The sequence below is a fragment of the Alternaria dauci genome, chromosome 8, assembly GCF_042100115.1.
Source record: "Alternaria dauci strain A2016 chromosome 8, whole genome shotgun sequence".
NCBI classification, from domain to species: domain Eukaryota; kingdom Fungi; phylum Ascomycota; class Dothideomycetes; order Pleosporales; family Pleosporaceae; genus Alternaria; species Alternaria dauci.
The window spans coordinates 1138209-1161542 of record NC_091279.1 but is presented as its reverse complement, the minus strand read 5'-3'; the positions used below and the strand labels follow the sequence as shown (position 1 = coordinate 1161542).

Sequence of the window (23334 nt, the reverse complement as noted above, 5' to 3'; positions counted from 1 at the left end):
TACGACCATTAGGCATGCCGTCAAATCATTGGTCCCAGACTAAGTCTACAGCGTCCAAATACGCTATTTCACTCCTCCACAGGTGCTGCACGACTGCCCGTGCTGCTACTCGCTCTCAGGGACAGCCCTCAGCCAATTTCCCAGTACATTACTTTCTAGTATACATGGGACTCTCTGAGCGGGCCGGGCGGTGTAGGCTGCCTTCTTTCACTTCCCAAAGGAAGATGCTTGCTGAAGTCTGAACCATGTCTACCACTAATCGTCCATGGGCTTGTCTTCCAGCGTAACACCCCGTGGTGCTGCAGCAGGTGTGTCTTCTAGCGTGACGCCTCTTGGTGCGGTGTCATCACTCCTCAAGCTACCGGTAGAGTCTCGGTTGCCTCTTGTCAAGCTGCCGGCATGTTTCCGTGGGAAAGGTACTCGCGTGCTTGATGGCGCTGGGTGCTCAGCAGGAGCAGCGGCGGGAGCAGGAGCAGCCTCTGTCGTGCCGTTTGTGGTTGCAGGAGTTGTCTCGTGGGTAGGGCTATCATCGCTCCCAGGTACTTCAAGCGAACCACGGTTGGTTCCGTTGCTCCTTCGAGTCTCGGTGGGTGAGGATGTGTTCACAGGGAATCGAGTTTGACTTCGGTCACGGCGATGCGATCCAGAGACGCGCGAGCCAGGTGCTGGCGATGTCGCCCGTGGAGAACGCTGAGCCGCAATAGCACGCTGGCGCTCCTCCATGTTTGCTCGTCGGTTACTCTCGTCCGTGGATATCGCGCGTGGACGTTGTGCGCCAGAAGCTGAGTGAGTAAGTGTGCTTGCGCGCTTCAACTCTCCGAAAATCGCATCTTTGTGTGCAAAAAGATCGCGGACCAGACGGTAGCTGTAGCGCTCATTCATTGTCAAACTCGATTCTTGTCTTGGCCTTAGGATGCATGGCGCAAGTACGTTGGCCAGTGCCGCAACATAAGTCTCGTCGGCAGAAGTCAGCTCAATGAGACGAGTGAAGTGGGTGCAGATAGCATCGAGCGTTGCGATGTTAGCGAGACGTAGTTGGCCAAGAGTAGATTGAAGAACAGAGACCCGAGTCTCTTCGGAGACATCCGTGGCGGTAGTGCTGTAGATGGTCTTGACAATCTCGTAAACGTGAGAAGAAACCAGCGAGTCTGATATGGTTAGCTGGCGAGTCGTCAACAGAGGGTTCATACATACCAGGAAGTTCCAGGAGATAAAGCTTGAGGACGCTAGCGACGATGGGTACATCATACTTTTCAAGCAGTTCGTCAGGGAATCTCTTCCCAGTGTTAATTTCAGACCTGAGGTTGTGGGTCTGCGCCAGAGGAACGTCAACAAGCCAGATGCCACGACGAGCTTCGTCGCCCTCCAGATCGGGATAGTGGTTGTCCAAGAACGTGAGGACTGTTGTAATGAGCACCGGAACACGCTTCTTGTCTGAACGAGCCCGAGCCTCCAAGTCTACACCAAACGTTTGCTCATCCACTGAGTTGTAATAGTTCTCATAGGTCGTGACTCTAGGGACGAACGGTCCAGTCCTGTAGTTCTCGAGCATGTATCGGAGATCGCCCAGGGGCTGGACTGTCTCCTGAAACAGCATCATCTTATCGACGGTGCTCTGCAGACTAGGAATGACGTTGCTGACGGCGCCAGAGAAGTCCAAGATGACAGCCTTGATGGCCTTTAGCCTGTCCAGTTCACAACGCTCCATGAACTTGAGGTGATCCACCATAGCCTCTTCCAGGTTGCAGCGCAGGGAGTCAAGCTTCTTGACCGAGGCCTTGTATCGCTCATCGGACTCGCGAGCCTCGCGCCTAAGCCTCTCTGCCGGAGTCTCGTTCGGGTACTGGTTGTTGAGTGGGTTCCATCCTTGAAGATATTCCTGCACGGTTGAGACGGGCGAGTCGACGGCGATGCTGTCGGCCGATGAGGTGGACATGGCGGTGGAAGAACGTGCCAGAGGCTGCTTCTTCTCAGGGAGTCCGGTTACCTGGAACGTCTTGGGCTTCCACTGGTAGTTCATTCGGGAGCTGTTTGCGAATGTGTTGCCAACATTGCCAACCAAGCGCAGGAAGCCATGTGCTACGAGGTCCTGGCCAATGCGTTCCGCGTAGCTCACGGTGGTTGCTGCCATGTGCTTTTGGATGTACTCGGTGATATCGGCACCGCTTGAGCAGTTCTGGTAGGTGCCGAGGATGGGAACCTTGACCTCTGAGATCTTGATGTTGTCCAGCATGTGGGTGAGGATCTTCTTGACCTGGTCCGGCTGGTACGTCTCGTCGCCCAGGTCGATGGGCTCTTCTTCTTCATTCTCTGGCTCGGACATTTTTATGGTGGGCACCTTCATCTTTGGGCTCTGTGCGGCCTCACTCTGGGGGTCCTGGAACGCCAGCTTGTCCTCCTCTTCCAAGTCCTCGACGAGCCGGCACTTGTTGTAGTATTGCGATCGGTACTTGCGAACAGCATCGGCTTGTCGGTCGTGGATCTTGATGCGCGATTGAAGGTCATCCTGGGAGTTTTGCACGCGGGCAGCATGTGCCTCGCACCAGCGGCTAAAGGGGTTGACTACTAGCTCCCGGATGTTGGATGCGATCTTCTTGTGGTTTGCGGCCGCTGCCTCCATTTCGGTGCGCACACCTTCGTAGGCCTGTGACGAGTTAGCCTGGAGTTGGCGCCATGCCTCTTGTGCGGACGCACCTTGCGCACACTTGCGCCCTCATCTCTGCTGAAGCCCCCGCTTATGCGATCGGTGGCTGGTGTAATGGCGGACAAGCTGTTTCCATAGGCCTCTTCGGCATCGGCTCGCATGCGGGCAACAGTCAGAATCTGCTGGTTTTCCTGGACTCCCTGCTGCAGCTTGCCAAAGAGAACGCCCAGGCCTGGGAGGAGAGTCAGCCAGAGCGGGGGTGGTGTTGTGTGCGGCTGCAGCTCTTACCTCCGGCATAGTCGCTCGACCAGAACGACGCCGCGAATCCCGTCGTCATGGTGTCGTGCAGGTTGCAGAGCCCGCGTCCAAGGGGCGGCTAATGTGGGGTATCAAAAAGAAACAAACCAGGTTGGGTACGGGTGTGGTCGTTCAACGGCCGTAGTGAGCGCGCGGAGAAGATAAGTCTGGGGAACACACGCAAGCGCAGGCCCAGTGACAGACGGAGCGGCGGCCTATATGTGACGTCGCACCAGCGAAAGAGGGGACTCGGGGCGACGTGACGGTGCAGGTGGCGTCTGGGGAATTGGAGATGGGTCGAGGAGGGCGAGACTGAGGCACGTCAGGAAGGGTGTTGCAGACAGAACTGGCAGAGCTGAATGATGTCTCATGTACCCCTGCATGTGGCCGTTTGTCGTGACAGCCCTGCCACCTTCAGGCAAGCCTACCAATCTTGCGAGCTTCCGACATTTCGCCTTTAGCGGTTGATATAAATACCAACGCAATTCACCGACCCCCCCCAAGCGCGGCCCCTGCATACGAAGTAGACTAGAGCTAGAGCCACGCGCCTGCTACCGTTTACCGTACTGTCTATGTATGCATCATCGCCGTGCTAGTGCTCGAGCGCCGTCAAAAACGACAAGAACATCAACTGCCCTCCCGATTACACATCCAGCTGAACGCTGCAGAGCGCCGTCATCACTGCCCGGCCGCCCCTGCACGTGGTCGTAATCCTGATTTCCCAAAAGTTCCGGGAGCAGATGCATTCAGGAGAACACTCGCAAAGTCTGCTCGGCGTGGAGCCTGCCTCTGCTAACCATTCATCCGTCTTACTGCACGCATACATCGCCTTGGCCCTCCAGGTCAGCCCCGCCATCAAAACCCAGGGTTCGCAGGGGAACCGAGATCTCGCTCGGCAAACGCTTCCCTAGCCCACGCAGCACGCTTCCCTTTCCATCATGGCCCCAACGGTTTTTGATGCAAACACACAGCTCAACTATGCTCGTCACATCAAGTACTGGCGGCGCAACCTGAAGACGCTGCTGCCCCACTTCTACACGAGCAATGACTCCAACCGCATGCTTTTGGCCCTCTTCACCGTCTCTGCCCTCGACATTCTGGGAGATCTAGACGCCGCCTTGTCAGCCGAGGAGCGGCAAGGCCACATTGATTGGGTCTACAATTGCCAACTGCCTGAAGGAGGATTCCGCCCATGGCCAGGGTCCAACTACGGCCATCTCAGAAATGAAGAGAATAAAAGCTGGGATCCTGCCCACATTCCGGGAACTTTCTTTGCGCTCCTCACGCTGGTCGTGCTGGGGGATGATCTGGAGAGAGTGAAGAGGAAGGAGATCCTGACATGGCTGCTTAAGATGCAGCGACCAGAAGGCAGCTTCGGAGAGACTCTGGGCGATGGTGACTATGTTCATGGCGGAAACGACTCTAGGTTCGGCTACATGGCAACAGCTATCAGGTGGATACTTCGAGGCGACTTGGAGGGTCCTTGTGAAGGTGTACCGGACATTGACGTTGACAAGTTTGTCAAATGTGTTCGAAAAGCAGAGTGCTACGATGGAGGTATATCAGAAGCACCCTTCCACGAGGCACACGCTGGCTTCACCTGCTGCGCCATCGCTGCTTTGCATTTCGTGGGTCGTCTGCCTTTACCGCCGTCCCAAAAACCTGACGGCCTCGTCCGTGGTGTGACCGACGTCCCAAAAACACTGCATTGGCTCGTGTCACGGCAGACGTTGACGCTAGACGAGGACGATGGTTTCGACACTTTGAACGACGAAACAGATACATCAGAAACGTGCCATGACGCGCATACTTTTGTCAAGTTGAATTCCCGCCCGTCTGCACAAGCAAAACCGAATCTGCAAGGACGACCTCACATTCATTTTGAATTGGAACGGGTGGGAGTGAATGGTAGATGCAACAAGGTAGCAGACACATGCTACGCCTATTGGACCTCGACGCCCCTACAGCTTCTTGGTCATTTGGACATTATCGATCGGCAACCCATCAGGAAATGGTTGCTGGACAAAACGCAGCATCTTGTAGGGGGTTTCGGGAAGGTCACAGGAGATCCACCGGACATGTATCACTCTTTCCTGGGCCTTATGGTGCTGGCCATGTTTGGAGAGACTGGTCTTCAGGACGTTGACTCGGCGCTATGTATAACACACAAGGCGAAGAGACACCTGGAGTCGCTCTCATGGAGGAAAAAGATTCTCGGCATGGAAAATCCGCACAGTGGCACACAAGCTCCGTTACAAGAGAGCATAGGTTTAACTGGCGACAAGACGCAGATAGATGCATAGAGTGGTGGAAGTTGTGGCGAGGAGCGCGCATCGCTATTGATTATTGCACCAAATCTTACCAATTTCTAGGATCCTTGAGGCCAATTTGCTCACTCCCTAGTCTCCTGGGAATGCAACCAGACAGTAAGATCATGTCTTGATGCATCACAATCTTTAATTCATGGTAATCCCTACAGGGTGTAGCGCCAAAGTACCTCGGCCCCACCTAAATTCCCAAGATCCCTGTCCACCCAGGTAATTTTCCCAGACTCTAACATCTGCTTCACAAGCATCCATCGACAGCACCAGCCAACCCACACCCCGTCATACACTCGATATTCGCACTCTTTACATCCTGAAACCATGAGGAATTCGGCGCCACCATCAAAGAAACGCAAAATTGCGGTCACGGTTCCCGAAAAGATCGAGTTTGACTTCTCGGCGCGTGAAGAATATCTCACAGGCTTCCACAAGCGCAAACTCGCACGGATAAAGCATGCGCAAGAGGAGAATGCCAAGAGAGAGAAGGAGGAGAAGCTGAGGTTCAGGCGCGAGGTACACAAGACCCCGATTTCATATTCACTCAAAGTTACCAGACAGCGATATTCATCCTGTCGCATGCGCACACACGTCCCAGACATTCGTCCAACATCGAAGCTAACGAAACTTTGAATCAAAGCTCCGAGAACAGCGCAAAGTCGACCTAGAGAAACACGTTGAAGAAGTAAACCGACTCGTCAGACAAGCAAACGGAGATCTGGACGACATTATTGCGGGCGAGACATCCGGCGACGACAACGACGATGATGACGAGGAAGAATTCACCGGCTTCCAAGAACCCGAGCCCATCAACCAAGAAGACGAGTACGTCGACGAAGACAAATACACAACCGTCACGATAGAAAGCGTAGGGATATCCAAAGCAGGCTTCTCGAGACCAGGCGAGGAGGACGAAGAGGCGGCTGCAAAGAGAAAGGCAGAAGAGGAAAGGAAAAAGGCCGAGGAGGAGGCAGAGAGCAAGAAGAAGGTGTGGACAAAGGCGTGGCCGAAGAACAGCGAGAGACCAAAGAAGAAGAAGAAGAAGTTTAGGTATGAGACCAAGACGGAGAGAAAGGCTGAGCGCATGAAGCAAGGCTTGAAGAAGAGAAAGCAGAAGGAGGCTAGGACGGCCAAGTAGATGGGCGGGGAATGCTTGGGAGTTGGGAAGCTACACAAGTCGAGATAATGATACCCCCTTGATGAATGTCATAATCGACGTCACGCATGCCGGCGTGTTCGTATGTCGTGCCTCCTACATCCATTTCAGAATGCCCTGTTCCATTATAACACTGTGGGTCGTCAACGGACGGTACACCGCTCTTTTGTCAAGACTGTCAAAGCAAACAATCACATGTGAGCACCAGAGTAAACCACTTCATGTCAGGAACCGCCAATGCATTCGCTCAGGGATTATCTAAAGCAAACAAGCCCGCCCAGCAAGCAGCCGCAGGAAAGAAAACAGATGTGTAGGGGTGAGGTAGGGGGTACGGGGGAATGTAATATAAAATCTGCGTCTTCTCCAAGCTCTGCCGCATGCCGTAGTGTCATCCTCCGCCACAACCGTCGCCGTTCATGTTGTCGCACGCAGTCGAAATCGGGATCCGCAGAGGGACGATGACGAAGCTCGACTCAGAACTCGACTAGATACAGTCAACAACCAAAAAAAGGAGAGGGACGACAGCGAGATCAGATGTTACCAATCTCCTTGACAAAGTCGTCGAGCTCCTTCTTGGTGTCGGCGTATTTCTTGGCCATCTCTTCGTATTTGGTTTCCCACTGGTCGCGGGACTGCTCGAGGGCTTGTACTTTGCGTTCGTAGTGGCCGGACTTGACGTCGGTTTGGCGGAGCCTGGTGAGTGACGTGTCAGTGGATGCAGATCAGGGGTAGTGGATAGTGGATGGGGGCAGCGGCAAACGCGGTGAAAGGGGGGAAGTTGAACGTACTTCTCGTTGAGCTCGCGGATCGTCCTGTCCGATTCCTCAGCTTCTTCCTCGAGAACTTGGATCTTGCGCTGGAGGCTCTCGGCTTGGGTACCAGCCTGAGCACCTGCACCAGCTTCGTCCTTGTGGATCTTGACTTGCCCCTCAAGCTTCTCAACCTCGCTCTCGAGCACAGAGTTCTTGTGCGTCAGCGAGGTAATCTCCTGCTCCTTCTGTGTCGTCTCGGCCTCGAGGCGCTTGACAGTCGCCTTGAGCTCCTCGGCGCGGGCGCTGCTCTCATCCGCCTCAACGCGGAGAGCTTCCATGCGCTGTGAAAGGTGTCGTGTCAGCGTCTACTCTGGTACAGCCGGCGTGCATTGTGGTGTCGGGTACGACTGGGTTACCAGAGAAAGGGGATTTGGCGGGGTATGCGTGGACTCACCTTCTTGATCTGATCCATAGCTGCTGGACGTGGGTAGGGCGGGGTAAAGTAGGGTGTTTGTCGAGTGTTTACAAAGTGACGAGAGGCAGGATAGCTGCAGGCTTTGTAGGGATGGGATGCGGCGCAGAGTGTCCAAGGTTGTTGGTGTCTGAGAATTGTCTCCTGCAAGCGGATGTGCCAGCTGATAATGCGGGCAGGCACTGCCGAAAGGGACTACCTCTTCCGCCCGGACCCTTTGCAAAGCCCAGACCCGCTTTCCCGCCGCCCTAGCAACCATTGGTAAACAACAGGCGCGCACCGCAGTGCAGACCCTCATCGCCATTACGAGATAGGCATAACCACACCCGCCCCACGACTCGCTCAATGCAGCCCCCGTAATGGCTACCCTCGCAGCAAACGACCAGGAGAACGCCGTCCGCCATCTGCACGCCGCCGCTGCAGGAAAGTCGCTCAATGCCGGAAACAAAGCCCCCAAGACGCCTTTCAAGATCCCCCTCAACGACGAGAATGCCGTGGGCAAAGCGGGAAACACCAAGGGCAAGGGAAATGGCCTCTTCACCACCAAGACGGGCGGAAAGATAGATGCAAATGCCTTTGTTACGCCAGCCGGTACGACGAGAAACAACAGGCTGCGCCAACCGATAACTGACGTGTTTAGGTCCGCGAACTCGCGCGCCGCTGGGCATCAAGACGACCAACGCCAAGTCCAGGGCCTTTGCAACTCCAGCGCCCCTCTCCTCCGCTGGCAAGACGCAGAAACTAAGCCCTCGCATGCGCCGGCCCAAAGTCAAGATCCACCAGCCCGAAGTCGCCCAAGAGGACGAGGATGACGTGCCCGAGGTTGAATACATGCCCCCCAAAGAGATTCCACTCCAAGATGACATGGACGAATTCCTGCCCAAGAACTGGACCCTCCCCAAGCTCACCAATCAGGACATGGTCCGCGGTATTTGGCAGGCCTACCACAACCCAGTCGAGGACGACGGAAGGACCCGTGAGCAGCGCAAGTTTGAGGAAGAAATTCAGCAGGGCCGGAAAAAGCGTGATGAGCAAATGGAGAAAGTGCTCGCCGCCCAGATGGCAAAGGATGATGCTGAGACAAAGGAATACTACGGTATCAAAGAGCCAAAGAAGGAGGCGCCCAAGGCACCCGCTGCGCTCAGAACAAGGATGACTGGACCATCGACTATGCGAGCCAGGTCCGCAGCTGCCGCTCTCTCTCCACTGTCCAAGCCCAGCTATGCTGCTCCCACCGCAGCAGCCAAGTCGCGTGTGCCCACTGGACTCATTGCAGGCCGTAAGGGAGCAAAGACTCCCACCCAACTCACAGCATCTCGTCAAGCATCTGCTGCAGCGGCTTCCAAGAGCACCATCGGCTACGCTCAAGGCCGCGCCGGACGCGCTGCTCCAGCTGCTCGCAAGCCTCTCTCCAACGTCACCAAGCCCGCTCCTTTCTCCGCTACTTCCCGCGCTGCCTCCTCCACCCATGTCCGCAGTGTGAGCACCAACACGGGTACCATGCGATCTCGTGGCCCCATGTCTCGTTGCAGCTCCACCGCCACTGACGCTACACTCGTCACTTCTCCCGAGGAGGACGAGGAGGAGCAGCCGCGCCGCACCGCCGAGGATCTTGAGCGGGAGATGGAGCTACTGCTTCTCTCGCGCTCAGACGACGAGGACGATGATGTGTGGATGAATAACTTCAGCATTCAACTACACGGTGCGGATCCCCTCGAGGAAGATCATGACAACTTCCAGCTCCAGCTCCCTAAAGGACTTTAGGTCTTGAACTGTGGATAAGCTCAAAGACTTGCTTTCAAAGTCATTGGTCATGTCCGTGGATGTATTGTATTGGGTCTTGGAGTACCGGTATTGGATACCTCTTGTTTATTCGTGAATGATTATCCGTGTCTGCATGCTATCACGGTGATTTTCCCGTGCGTAATACATAGTATGAGTGTACTCTATAACACGACACACCTCACTGTCATTACTGCAAATCACTTGTCGAATCACTTTCACCTATATCATCGTGGAGAAATGACTGACTGCTTGAAAAGGAGCATTTCATCAAGGCATAGCCAACGACTACCAAGGACGCGACCGTGCCTCTAGTCCTACCAATGCTTTGCGCTTGCATAGCTTTGCTCTGCACTCCGTTCTCCGTTCTCCGCTCATCCAGATTGTTCATCGTGAAAAAGAAGAAATTGCGCAAGATAAAAAAAATAGAAAGCCCCTGATGTCCACACAGCCCGGTCCTAAAATGCACGCTTCTGGAAACACCCAGCAGAGAAACACCACGAATGCGCCATGCTGCTAAAATCAAGAGAGACACAAATGTGACATGATGAGACGAATTCGAGCGTCGAGGACCGCCGCGTATACGAGTGTTCGTAATGTAGTCGTGAAAGAGGACGCAATTTGTGGATGCAGTGTGTGGTTGTGTAGATTAGATTTACTTTGCTTCATCGCTGCGATGGTGCGTAAAGTATTGTGTAGTGAAGTTGCGGTCAACCACAGTACGTTGTGGACTAGGACTATGTGGAGACGACCTCGTCGACGGCGTACAGATTCTGGTTGAGAATCTTGTTCATGGTGAACATGTGGACGCGGTCCTGTTTGAAGACTGCGCGCATGGCGTCGTCGCATCGAATCTGGCGCTTGTCGGCCGGGTCTTGCAGGTCGCGCTCTTTGACGTACTCCCAGATTTTCTTGACGGTTTGTGGACGCGAGAGCTGGGTTTCGCCGAGAAGTTCAGAGAGGGCTGGGGAAAGAGCCATAGGTTTCTGGGGGAGTGGTCAGGTCAATCCAGGGCGGGAGGGGATTGTAGAGTCGAAGAGAATGACTTACATGGAATCCTCCTTTCCGACTTGGGCTCTTCTTCTCGCCCCCACTCCCTGACGCGACGTCACTGTCATCCTCGTCCTTGATGCGGGTAGAGCTCTTCTTCTTGGTCTTGGTCTTCTTTGGCGCAGGTGCCTTGCGCTTTGTGTTTCCACCGCGCGTCGCCCTACCCATGCGCGCATTCTCCTCAGCCTGCAACCTCGCCGCGAAAGCTGCATCGTCGTCCTCATCCTTGACTTTGGTCTTCTTCACCTTCTTCTTGGGAGGTGCAACATCCTCGACCTCAGATGGCGCTGACTCGTCATCGCGCGGCGATCGCTTGTGGTGGGACATGTCCGAGGTGTCGTCGTTGGAAGCCTTTGCACCGTTCTCGACAGTGGGTATGGGCTCAGAAGCCTCGGAGCCGCCGTTCTGCTCATTGTTGAACTTGTCGAACCGCTCCATAATGAGCGAAGTGATTTGCTCCTATTTGTTCATGTCAGGCCCATTGCCACTTATATGCCATGTCTAGCTTCAAACCTTCTGCAGTGAAAGGTCATCTTCAACTCTTTCCTGAAGGCCCTTCCGTATGCGCTTTGCAGAGATTGTGTTGATGTCGCTGGCGCGTAGGATCTCGTCGATGATGGCCGAGTAGGAAGCTTGCACTGCGGTGGGGAGGGGCTCTGCCGCGACACGTTAGGATATAAAGATAACGCGTAAGAGGCTTCATGTGAGTAGCTACCTGCCATGTCTGCAATGGTTCCTTACTGCACAGCAAGAGCTCCCACAAGTAGTGATGGCACGCTAGAGTAATGATCGCTGCGAGGATCACTCTCGAACCCACCAAGTGCCGCGGAGCTCAGATACAGCTCCGACTTCCGTGGAGGCTATGTCGTGCAAACAGACGCGGCTGGTACCAGCGCCTTGAAACCAAAAGTGGGATGTGGGATGTGGGATGTGGGATACAGGCGTAGGAAATGTGTAGCAAGTGGCGCGCGTATGGCGGGCGTGTGGCCAGTCTCTCCCTTGGCAATGAGCAATGGTTGTCGCGGTATAAACTCTAAGAGGTGAGAGACAGCCAGCGAAGGTGCAGCCGAGTTGGGTCGGGCGCCTCAAAACGGTAGTTCCGAGGTAGCGGGGTCCAGTCAGCGCAAGGCGGCGCTATATTTTGTCGCAAGGGAGTCAAAGGTAGGGAATGATGGCAGGGCAAGTTGGGCGCTGTCGCGGAGATGAACGGGCAAGGGAAACAGACACCAAGGTTCACGGATGGCTGCAGTATGCGCGACGAGGTGTGTGAAGTTGAATGCACGGGCACGGTCTAGCTCCAGGTACGGCGCCGACCGTGGAGGCTGGGGAACCACGGCTGTCCAAGTAGTAGTTGGACCCGACAAACAAACCCGGACAAGACGAGCAAGAGCGTCTTGTCCAAGTCAAACACGTACGCACAAATGTCAAGGCCATGTTCTCGGTTTGTGCATTGCATCGCATCGTCTGCGCCATCGGCGGGCTGCGTGTTCGCCAAAAGCGGTAATCTATGTATGCCACTAGCCGGGGATCCAACAGCCTCGTTTTCCAATCGTCGCAGTCGACGTCATTCGGCCGATCCCAGCCCTCTTCACATGACCAAACACCCCACCCCGTACATCTGCTTCTCTACAGCATTCTTAATTTGGTACCAGTCCGCTCTTCTTTCCGCAAACTCGTATACTTCCTCTGCTCGGAAGATGCCATGATATCGGTCCGTGTCGGCGATAATCGTAGCAATCTCCTTTGCTTCTTTCGCATCGATGAGGTAGATCTGAGAGAGTTCGCGGAGTGCGGCAAAGTATTGCATGAGAGGCTTGTTGCGTAGCGAGACGATGTAGGCGTTGTAAGCATTCATGTCGCTATTCAAGTCAGTTGGTGACAGTGGGCCTCATGGAGCATGTGCCGTACCTGATGAGTTTGATGGCGCCATCCACACTAATTCTCTGCCGCTTCAAGTGCTTGCAAAGAGCAGTGAACAAGCGCACACCGACCTCTTGGTTGAAGACATCCAAGACGTTCTTGTCCGTGCTACCGATGAGCATGTTTGTATGTGACGACACCACTTCCACAATCTTTGTAGCCGTCTGGCTAGGTCCAATATCGGACATCTGCACCTGGCCATTAGGCCCGACAGGAGGATTGAAGTCGGACGGGTGTTGAGTGGTACCGCAGAGATACTCAACTTCGTCCATTAGCACATCAATACCTTTGTTGAGGCCTGCAGCAACCCGTTCATCCAACATGGCTTCGAAGCGCTTTTTCTCCTTGGCGGCAAGACTGAGAAAGTCGTCGCGGTCCGTGAGGTTGGCTGCTACAAGCTCCTGGAGGTAGAATACCTCAACCATCTGCTGGATCAAGTCGCCAACGTTGACCAGCTCCAAGAAGGCTACTAGCGGCGCAACACCCTGTTTGCTATGATCCGCCACCTCTCGCGGCTTGTAGTCTGCCAAATGGCTGACAGCCTTATCAAAGCCCAACTTCATATGACGGTTGCCCAGGATCTGGACGAGGTTGATGAATATCTGCTCAGATTGCTCCTTTGCCTCTTCACCAGACTGGCCACCAAGTCTGACAAATCGTGCAGCTCGTTCTAACCCAGACTTGGCCATGTGTGTCAAGTTGAGAGCGACCTCGATGCTAAAGAGCGACCGGATGCCTTCCAGCCGAGAGTTCATGATGGCTGCCTTGGCGGCAAGCTCGGTCGTCGGGGCTTCGATTCGTGGTGTAGGCGAGCGATCATCCAGGGCTGGGGTACCACTCCTTGATGTTGGCTCCAAGGTAGTGCTGCCGTTCATTGCAGAAGTGTTCTCAGTAGGCTTGCTGGCACTCGAACCGCCAATGGTGGGGAGTACGTTGACAGGCATCATGACAACCTTCTTGAAAGATGACAAAAAGTCCTGTTTGACAGCTTTCCGGTTGACGTTCGCCATGTACAGAGTCTCCGTGGTTTGTTCTTCTTCCATCAGCCGCTTCTCCCAGAGATCGACTTCTGCTGCCGATTTTCGCTTAAAGTACTCTAGTTCCTCTTGTAGATAAAGGTCGATGTGCTGCTCGAAGCAACGAGACACGATGCGCATTGCTTCTTCCCCAAAATCTGGCTTCGATGCCTTGGTGGGATCTAAAGAAACTGCCAGCTGCAATGCTTGCTCATAAACTCCCGCGACCGCTTTCAGATACGCTTCGATGCTCATGTCGTGAGCCTCGTCGAACAAAGTTGTAAGGTATTCGGCAATGACATCATCCGCAACGCGCTCGAAGAAGGTCTGCAGGACGTCGACCGTGGGCGGAAAGACACGATCGATGATGCCCGCTTCTTCGTTGAGTGCACTCGCCAACCCTCTGAAGAACTCATGGGATGGTTCCAGTGTCAAGACTTCGTTGCGGAGGCAATCTGCAGGGTCACCGAGCTTCTCTTTTTCCAACATCAAAGGGTGGTTGTGAATAAAAGAGTCTAAACATGCCGCGCCTCCGTTCAGAGCCACCAAGACTGCAGCGAACCTCTTCATGCGTCCGTCGAAATCCTTCTCTGCGTAGCCTTGCTCGAACTCTCTGAGCACGGCGTTTTCAAAAATGCCAGTCATGGTGTCTAGCTTCTCCTCCCGCTGACTCCAGCCTTGTGCGTAATCGCTCTTTGCAAAAATCTTGAGCTGCGCCAGCATCTGAGCCTGTTGTTCGGGATCGCGGTAAGCCCGGAAGAGTATAGGATCCGTGTGGCTTCTTGATCGCTCCAAGTCATAATAGAACGGGGCCAGGGCACCGTAGACCTTCCCATACTCTTGTCGAGCCATGCCTCTAATAGAACGCACATTTGACAGAACCTTCACAGCCGCCTGCGGATCCACGGTGTACGAGCTTGGGGCCAAGGTCCCGGAAGATGACAGGGTCATGTCACTGAAGCCCTTGTCCAACGTGGTAGATCGTGGTCTATTTCTGTGTTCCTGCGACTTCCGCAGCATATCCTCCTCTATGGTAGCATCAAAAAGCGTCATGCTTGTCTTTCCGGGTACATCGTCACCTGGGGGCATCCCGTTGGTGCTACCATGAAGCCCAACGCCAGATCTACGGGCCTCGTCTGCTTTCTGAGCCTCCAGTTTCTTGCGCATCGATTCGTCGAATCTGCGCTTGGCCTCGGCTTCGTTCCAGCAGCCCATACTTCGAAGTCTTTGTATCCACCTGGTGTCGTCGTAGACCATCTCGCGCATGCGTCTCGAGGTGCGTGCGAAGCTGAACATGTCGGCGACGGGCAGGTAGTCGAGGATGGCATTGATGAGCTCTGTGCTATCCAGTCAGACACATTGATGGCATACAGCACTGAGCTCATACCGGCTGGCAGTACAGCCTTCGAATCATCGTTGACCAGCTGCGTGGTTCTTAGCGACGCGAGGACCGACTGCTGCGTCTGGGGCACAGCCCGCTTGAAGTTGGACTTTGTTGCCATGGTTTAGATTTTACGGTAGAGACTGTGCTGGGCGTGTTCGAGTGAGTGTGTTTCCCATCATCGGGCTTCCGTGATGCTTCGCGTGGTTGCTGCGGGGCGAGGGCTGTTCGAAGGGTGGAGCAATGACCGCTGGCGTTTGGCGGCAGCGTCGCGTAGATCCAACATGGTGCAACGATTGATCGCCCGGCAGCTAGAATCTGTCTACAACAACATGACGTTGACAAATCGAAGGTGAATTCATTCACTGCAGAGCTCTCCACTCGGCATGCGGAGAAGACCTGGGTGAGAGGCATTGTTGCACTTGGTGACTTGGGGCATGGGCGCGCACGCGATCTCGAGCCGGAGCGCAAAACAACATGTTGAAGGCATGGAAGAGACTAGGAGTCGGCTGCAGCTACCGCCACAGCAAAACCCAAGGATGCATAATTCTACGGAGATGCGTTGTGTCAAGCTGAAATGTGTATGCTTTGAACAGTACCATGTCTCGCCGTAGGTGTCTGTGGCCGTGCGTGTACAGGATGAGCTGCGCTATTTGCGAGATGAGTGTCTCCGCGCATAGACATGAAGCTCTCCAATGTTTAACACCCCACACGCCTGGCTACAAGCGCAGCGCAAATCACGAGTTACAGCCAAGCTGGCTGTCTCCTGGTCTGGAATTACCCAAAACAGAGTGAAAGTCTCCCCAGCCAAGCCTTTTGTAGTTGAGATCGTCGCAGATCGTGTTGCTATTGTAGGATGATGAGGCGCGCATGGTACCCGAAAGGTAGTAGCCCCCTAGGCCTGGAGGACTACCACCGTCCTTTGTGCTGCCGCTCGACTCAGACTTTGTGAGCTCTGGCTGTGCAGCCGGTGCTGAGTGGCAATCTGGGAGGACCTCGGAGGCTCTGCCCGCAACTTTGTGTTACTTGCACACAGAGCATAGAGGTCCTTCAGTAGGCGAAAGACGTCCTCCTCGTGATGGGCACCGCAGGGCGACCTGTAGGGCTGGCCTAGGCACATTGCTACATGGACTTAATGGTTGGACATTGTGTGTTTGTACTGATTACTGGCAAAGGGCGTTGGGGCGCAGTCGCGACCACTGGCGACGCGGCGACGCGTCAAGTTGCCAGTCTCGGCCTCGACCACTTTGTGCAGCCTGTCATCCGCAAAAGGGATGAAACGGAGACCCTGGCTGGCTGCTCTCTCTGGCTGATGAAAGGCTCTTGAGACGTCAGTGTGGGCATGTACCTGCGTCTCCGAACGCGGGCCGACCGATCCAGACCTAGCGCAGACTGGCAGCGTGGCTCCATCGAACATGACAGCGTGTCGGTGGGAGCGGCGTCCGAGAGGCTCGTGATCTTGTGTGGCCAGCGCATGTGGCTCAGGTGAGCCGGCCATGGGCTGAGACGCGGTGACGCGCTGTCGCTATGACGGCACAAACGGCCGTTCGGCGAAGCACGCAGAAGGCGTCTAGAAACCGCTTATGAAAGGTTGTGAAGGCATGGTGCTGGGTTTCGGGCCTCGATGCGCAGGGATGGGGAGAGTGAAGCAGCGAATGGGTTCGGCTTCCGCAGCTTCTAGTCTGCCAGGACCTTCCTCACACACGCGCGACGGCTTATGTTATCAGGCACGGATGCCAGACTTGTCGACGACTCTTTGAGACACCGGGTCGACGAGGCGGCGGCACCATTGGCTGTTTCACGCACAATTGTGGGGGTGACAGCTCTGTCCTGTTCCATCCCCTTTCAGACGCCGTCCAAGAGTCATCCCAGAGAAGCAATGTGCAATTGCTTCACTTCCAGTTGGTTGTGCTTGCAATACGCACCAAAGGGCCACGTACTGGGCTGGGTGCCCTTCTGGCCCGTCCGTTGCCCCGTGGATCATGGAGGACACGGCCAAGGTAGACGTCAGTATCATGAGTTGCTGGAGGACCATGACTTCACAAGTTAAATATATATATGTCCCAGCATTCGGTCCACTGTCACAAGTTACCGACACTCCTGTTGCACCGCTACCATACAAAGCCCGTGTTTGTGAATCTTAAAGTCTCACACATAGTCTCACTTCTACCCAACTCATAAGCACACCTGCACCGATCCGAACACCGCCCCCTACTACTACAACCATAACCAACACCATCACATCCAATCCAATCCAAAGCCAAATCCAGCAAACATGATGTTCGCCACTTCCAGACCCAAGGTTCCCAACGATGGTCAGCCTGGTGATGGTGGCCGTAAGTACTTCCCAAAAGTATGGTTGTCGCGTTCCGTTGCTAACTGCCACAACAGGCAAGCCGCTATCCCAGTCTGACAAATGAAAGAAAGGCTATGCCTTCTCCACCAATCACTCACCACCGCCGCCAATCTCGTGCACATTGGGTGCACCATGCCTTTTGTTTCGGAAACCGACTTCGCATTCGTCACCACAGTGGAAAAAAGTACCTCAGCATGTTGCAGTGCAACAGCGTCGCGTTTGTTGCGCAACCCGGCAGTCGTTCCCCTGGCCCCCGTCTGCCTTGCTAGCCGGTCCGAAATGCTCCGTCGTCAGGATGCGAATGCGAGGCGCAGCACCACAGCGTCGACCGATTGGGAGAATGCTGCCACGGGCTGTGTTTACTCCGGTCAACGATACTAGCAAGAAAGTCATCGGAAACACGACCAAGGCGACTTGGAGGACCTGGGGCTGCTACTTATCGACGGCTTCACGACTGCGAAGATGCCTCGAGTGCGCCGTGCCGCCCTGTGGCTCCTCCTCGACTGCGGCTGTGCAAGCGCATGTGCTCGCGAACCTCACCAGGCCAACTAGGCACCAAACATCGGTTCACCATTTACGGACCCCCAATGCCCGCTTTTCTGCCTGGAGATTGTGCCCTAGCCCGCAATCCGAGTCTGTCACCGTGGCTTTGCTGCTAAAGGGCGGTGACTAGAGGAGTCACCCCCGGGGTAGAGAGGGCTGTTAGCCTTCTAGAAGGACGCTAGAACAAATTGCAGCCTGGTTGTCGCCTTGTTCGTCAGGATACACCCAATGAGCATTTCAGTCTCCCGCTCTCGAGGCGCAGTCATGGTTCTTTTGACATGAATTGAATCACCGGGCCAGTATAATCTCAACTGTTTCTGCGTCATAGCCTGAAAGAAGGCAGTCATTGCCTGTTCCTGGAAAGAGTTGAGGCTACGACAGGCCTCAGGATGTAGGCAGTTATATATACTCAAACCGCCTTTTAAGGTGTGAAACATCATCAACCACAATCCAATCTTCACATCTGTCTGCATATCATATCTCAACCGAACCACATATACAATCATCCCACCACCACCACCACTACCACCACTACCACTACTATCACTACTATCACTACTACCGCCACCACCACCATGAAATTTGTGCAGAACAACAACCTCGCCTACTTCGAGCCCCAACCGCGTGATGGTGGAGCGCCAAACCCGAGCACACGACTATCCTCGCCCATGATGCTCTTCAAGGCACCAAAAGATGGCAGCCAGCCACGGGATGGAGGCTAAGAGGTTTGGAGTCGACCTTGGTATGTATAATATTTCCCAACTTGTACCATACTTAACCTAACATGACCCAGATCACATCTCCAATCCCTCTTTCAGTCAGACAATTTGGTTCCGTCTTATCATCTTGTCATCTTCTTCCAAACGGGATCAGATCGGGTCAAAGAACGCCTACGTCAACAGCTTCTGTACGAGCTCCTTACGGCTTTGGCCGCAGACGGTTATCGCTACCGCGTCTTTTTTTCTTCTGTACCTCGATACCTGTCTCGAGGCCGACCTGCTACATTATTTTGTACTTTCAGCTGCATCTTGGGCGTTTGGGACTTTCCGGTTTGTGTACAACAAGAGACTGTACAATGGACATGACAGCGGTATCTTTCCTATGATTTTAGACGGCGTTGTAATCGCATACGGAGCGATCCTATAGCAGTGGCCATGGCATTGGCGCCTTTCGAGCAGGGCAGATGGGCATTATGTCGAAGCATTATTGGGCTTGGTTCCATACAGCATGTATCATAGAATAGATGATGGGTGGCGCAGTAGCGTGGCCTCAACAAATATAGACCATGAAGCTTGACGAGGCTCAGTTATCAAATATGACTTGCGGCGGACGTGATCGGGGTGGTGAAGATGAGCTAAAGTGGATGGAATCATCGAAGATGACGATAGATGGGCGGTTGGCATTCGCGTATCTATGACTTACCCCACGCTGCCGCCTACCCTAAACCTTGGCATAGATAATGAGATTACATGTGCAGATGCACCCACCACCTGCATGCTTGCTTCTTCTCCCCATGGGTGCGAGCAAGATATATACGAGCAAATGCGTTGCAAGGAAATCTCGAGGCAACTTCTCAATCTTTTGACGCGACACCTGATCTCCTTTCTAAGAGACTTGCCGGAATCGTCGTTCGACTCGTACACGACATTCTCCCGCCCATAGTGCTTGAATTCGCGGACCCCGCAGCAGCACCTAGACGTTAGTCACAGAAACCCAAAAACAGAGTCACGCACGCGCACAGCATGAAGGTTTTCACGGCTCAGAAAGCAACGTGCCGCCTAGTCGACCAGAAAGAGCCCCATCGGCGCGTCGTGCCCAGGCGCGAGTAGACTACTGATGCTTAACCACGATGGTGTTCAAGGAAACACAATCTGCTGGTGCGCAAACACGGAGCACAGTCCTCGAAAGTCCTGCCCTTGCGCCTGGCTTGCTGCTCGCGGAAGAGCCAAGAGTACCGTCAATACAACAAGTGTTGTGACTGCCATCGCGTCATCACTTGGGCTTTTGTTCAATCTCTTCCACCCGGACGATTCGCTCCCAAGTAAACACCGCGACTTCACCACTGTTTGCGCTGCCAAACACGCTCCTGCACAAGTAGCCTGCTCTCCATCCTACTCTCACAAACCTACCCACCACAATCTCGAGCAAAATGACCACTCGACCGAACGAATACCAGCGCGTTGCGTCGCACGGGCGCGGAGGTGCTGGTGAGTCTCTGCTTTTCTTCAAATCTTGAGGCGCAACTCCGCAGTGCCTGGATGGCCAGCTGGGCCTGCATGTCTTTGCAGCGCACATATGCATCCAAAAACCACCACGTGCGGTCAGACAGTCAACACCCCTCATGAAGCGCGCTATCATCATTCGCCAGTTTTATGCTTCTGAGCGGCTACTAATGTTTCAAGGCAACATCGCAAAGGACGACCCTACCAATTACCCGAAGCCTGAGGACCTCGTCACCCCAACACTCAAGTCGAACACATACACCACTGGCAGAGGTGGCACTGGTAACATGGCGAAGAACGACCCCGAACACCCTGAGCTTGCACGCGCCGCTCAAGACGTCGAAAGTAAACCTCATGCAGAGGCTCAAGGCCCCAAACACTACGGTCGTGGAGGTGCCGCAAACATCATCGGCGACGCACAGCCCGCGCAACGAAAGAGCGCCGAGGCTAAGCGTAAAAGCGAAGACTCTAAGCGCGAGGACAATGGAAAGGGCCTGCTGGGCAAGGGCAAAGACTTGTTGAACAAGCTGGGCAAGAAATAGGTCTGGTTAGACTCATGGTCGGCAAAATGATGCTACATTGTGGAGCATGATTCACACGAGCTGCCCGGGACTTGCTGATGGGGCTTTCGGTTTCTTTATACGGTTCATGATATCCCAGGAGGTGCAAAGCTTTCAAGTTTAGTGGGCAGAGGAGTTGGTGGTTTATCTTCTTATAAAATGGGAGAATGTCTAGCTGGCATAGGTTAGTCAATTGCTTTATTGCCGTGCTGATGGCTATGCCTGACCGGCTGTTTCTTCAATGTGAAAGGCGCCTACACCAATTTTCTGAAAAACAAAGAAGTGCTTTTGCTTGTGATATCATAAAAAACCACTTGGGTCCGCACTCAAGCCAAACATACTGCTGGAATTCCTGGGGTGGCTTGAGTATACCGCATCATCATATGGCCGCGATTACATCACTCTTGCAGCATTTTCGCTATTGGCACACCAGAGCTCATACACTTCCCTTTGCTTTTTACACAATTGTTAGCAATTCCGACTGTCTGCCATTTCTCAAATCGGATAATGCTACGATAGGACAGCGCCGCTTATTATCCACTGAAGGCCCATAAAGGGTCCTCGGCAACAGACAAGCGTCATGTGGGGGCGATTTGTGACATCAACCCACAAGTCCTCGTCCTCCCGTGGTCACAAACCCGCATGTAGCACCACGAACAATTTCCAAACGTTTATTCTCATTGCCATGTAATCTCACGCGAAATATGTCCGAGAATATGACCTTCAATTGCCGAGATCAGCATATGCACGTACGAGCCGTCACCGCAAACGTAGAATATAGAACAACCCACTCCACTCGCGCTCAACTCCGGTTCCCGATGGTTTGGTAAGCTATCGACGCAGTCCGCCGCTCATACATCACCTGTTAGGGTCCTGCCATTATGGAGGGTCGTCCGATCGCTATGCTGTGGCTGCAGCTAATGCCTCGCAGCAGCTCACATGAGGTGCAACGCTTCGGCGGGGTGTAAGAAAGTGACGTAGAGTGGCCAGCATAACCCCAACACGAGGAAAGATTGTCAAGAAAAATACTCATCATGGAATCTTCAGGGTGTGTTGGATCATACATGGAAAGAGGCAGAAAAACGCGCAGCACACCAAGACAGTTCGCATACAGGATCCTTACTCACCCACCCTCCCGAGGTCTTCCCTATGCATAACATCGGTACTATGCCGGCTCCAGGCCTTCTTCCGCTTCACGCGGTCCATTCATAGATAGGTGACCCCGGTGAGCGGCAATAGACCTACCCAGCGTGCGCTCTTGTCCGAGAGTATGAGCCTTGGAATATTGGGGATGATGACACCCACTCCACCACACCGTATCTGCATAGGCAGTGTGGTTCGTTCACGCTGCGACAATTACGCCTGTCGCCACGACGTGGTCTATCATTATTGGTCTAAAAGAATCTCTGTGCAGCCTTCACCTTCCAGACCGTTTTCTTTTTGTTGGCTGGGCATGTCCTTCGGCTCATGGTAGGCTGGGTGTCGGCTTGTGTGTTAAAGTTGCGGCACGTCCCGCCGATGTGGCTAACTGTCTCTTTATACCTGGCTGCTTTCTGCAATTATTTGCTGTTGTGTATAAATTCGACCCTGATTACTGGTAGAAGAGCAGATTCGCCATCATTCAGTGAAAAAAATGTCAACCGCTACTACGACAGAGACGGAGACCTACGTGGATACCTGGGTTCACTATCATGATGGTGGTGTCCCTGGCCGAAGACCAGTCCTCAAAGGCACCGCTGCCAAAGAAACGTTCAATGAACTACCCAAGATCGATTTTCGACGCATATACTCAGACGACCTTGAGGACAGAAAAGAACTGGCCAGAGAAGTCGGCGCCGCGTGTCGAGATATAGGATTCTTCTATGCGGTTAACCATGGAGTCGATGATGACATATTGGAGGGCACATTCGATGCATTGAAGGAGTACTTTGCACTACCAACAGATATCAAGATGGAGACCCACAATCAAAAGACGGAGAAGTTCAGGGGTTACGAAGCGTTTCTTGAAGGAAAGCTTGATCCAAGTACACGAGGAGGTAACGTCTTTACTGGCTCTATACATCAAAGCAGCTCATTCTTCTAACAATAACAACATCTAGATCTCAAGGAAGGCTTCCTCATGGGCGAAGACTTTACCGACGAAGAGCAACTATCCCTCATCTCCTCCTTGCCTCCCTCCCCACAGGGCCCACGCAACCAATGGCCCACGCATCCCTCAGCCCTCTTCTGGCGCCCCGCAATCTACCGCTACTACAAAGCCATGTTCGAGTTTAGCAAACGCATGCTCCACATCTTCGCCCTCGCTCTCGATCTCCCCGAAGACTATTTCGACACCATAACAACGCACCCCATGACCAACGTGCGCGCTGTCCACTACCCACCTCAAGAACGACAGAGCGACGTGGGCATTGGCGCCCACACAGACTTTTGCTGGTTCACGCTCGTTTGCCAGTCCAAAACCGCTTATCCCGCCCTTGAAGTGCTAAACGGAAATGGTATCTGGGTCCCCGTACACCCGCAGCCAAACACTTTTGTTGTCAACATTGCCGATTTCTTGAAGTTGGTTACGGGGGGTTCGTGGCAGAGTACTGTGCACAGGGTGAGGAATATCGGCGGCGAGGAAAGATATAGCATGCCTTTCTTCTTCAGTCCGAACGAAGACGCAAAGGTCAGTGTCGTGCCGCATCTCAGGGAAGAGGGGGTACGGTACGACGAGTTTGGTGTTGGTGAGTATTTTCAGAAGAGATTGGATATTGATCGGAGGACGCATTTGGATGGGGATGCGGAGAAGAAGGAAAACAAGAGACCAACGAGGGAGAGGAAGGACAGTGGACTTTGAAAACGTGGGCGTCGTTTTGGGTG

The 23334-nt window shown here is 53.9% G+C and overlaps 9 protein-coding genes across 9 annotated transcripts; 5 read left to right on the top strand and 4 right to left on the bottom strand.

The window, feature by feature from the left end:
* Positions 1–255: 255 nt before the first annotated feature.
* ACET3X_008335 (uncharacterized protein) lies at positions 256–2981 on the bottom strand (the record flags this gene model as incomplete). Its single annotated transcript, XM_069454497.1, has 5 exons — positions 256–1148; positions 1195–1450; positions 1484–2644; positions 2695–2876; positions 2933–2981. 5 exons carry the CDS (start codon positions 2979–2981, stop codon positions 256–258), a joined length of 2541 nt encoding a protein of 846 aa, XP_069303937.1.
* Positions 2982–3879: 898 nt separating this feature from the next.
* ACET3X_008334 (uncharacterized protein) lies at positions 3880–5244 on the top strand (the record flags this gene model as incomplete). The annotated part of the gene is made up of 1 exon (XM_069454496.1): positions 3880–5244. One exon carries the CDS (start codon positions 3880–3882, stop codon positions 5242–5244), a length of 1365 nt encoding a protein of 454 aa, XP_069303936.1.
* Positions 5245–5586: 342 nt separating this feature from the next.
* Positions 5587–6400, top strand: ACET3X_008333 (uncharacterized protein; the record flags this gene model as incomplete). Its single annotated transcript, XM_069454494.1, has 2 exons — positions 5587–5778; positions 5903–6400. 2 exons carry the CDS (start codon positions 5587–5589, stop codon positions 6398–6400), a joined length of 690 nt encoding a protein of 229 aa, XP_069303935.1.
* Positions 6401–6948: 548 nt separating this feature from the next.
* Positions 6949–7642, bottom strand: ACET3X_008332 (uncharacterized protein; the record flags this gene model as incomplete). Its single annotated transcript, XM_069454493.1, has 3 exons — positions 6949–7111; positions 7207–7511; positions 7625–7642. 3 exons carry the CDS (start codon positions 7640–7642, stop codon positions 6949–6951), a joined length of 486 nt encoding a protein of 161 aa, XP_069303934.1.
* Positions 7643–8001: 359 nt separating this feature from the next.
* ACET3X_008331 (uncharacterized protein) lies at positions 8002–9406 on the top strand (the record flags this gene model as incomplete). The annotated part of the gene is made up of 2 exons (XM_069454492.1): positions 8002–8233; positions 8283–9406. 2 exons carry the CDS (start codon positions 8002–8004, stop codon positions 9404–9406), a joined length of 1356 nt encoding a protein of 451 aa, XP_069303933.1.
* A 755-nt stretch (positions 9407–10161) lies between these two features.
* Positions 10162–11196, bottom strand: ACET3X_008330 (uncharacterized protein; the record flags this gene model as incomplete). The annotated part of the gene is made up of 4 exons (XM_069454491.1): positions 10162–10410; positions 10475–10933; positions 10988–11130; positions 11190–11196. The coding sequence occupies 4 exons, from the start codon at positions 11194–11196 to the stop codon at positions 10162–10164; spliced, it is 858 nt and encodes a 285-aa protein (XP_069303932.1).
* Positions 11197–12062: 866 nt separating this feature from the next.
* Positions 12063–14912, bottom strand: ACET3X_008329 (uncharacterized protein; the record flags this gene model as incomplete). The annotated part of the gene is made up of 3 exons (XM_069454490.1): positions 12063–12333; positions 12383–14747; positions 14798–14912. 3 exons carry the CDS (start codon positions 14910–14912, stop codon positions 12063–12065), a joined length of 2751 nt encoding a protein of 916 aa, XP_069303931.1.
* A 4927-nt stretch (positions 14913–19839) lies between these two features.
* On the top strand, positions 19840–20454 carry ACET3X_008328 (uncharacterized protein; the record flags this gene model as incomplete). Its single annotated transcript, XM_069454489.1, has 2 exons — positions 19840–19897; positions 20093–20454. The coding sequence occupies 2 exons, from the start codon at positions 19840–19842 to the stop codon at positions 20452–20454; spliced, it is 420 nt and encodes a 139-aa protein (XP_069303930.1).
* A 1651-nt stretch (positions 20455–22105) lies between these two features.
* Positions 22106–23311, top strand: ACET3X_008327 (uncharacterized protein; the record flags this gene model as incomplete). The annotated part of the gene is made up of 2 exons (XM_069454488.1): positions 22106–22508; positions 22572–23311. The coding sequence occupies 2 exons, from the start codon at positions 22106–22108 to the stop codon at positions 23309–23311; spliced, it is 1143 nt and encodes a 380-aa protein (XP_069303929.1).
* Positions 23312–23334: the final 23 nt, after the last annotated feature.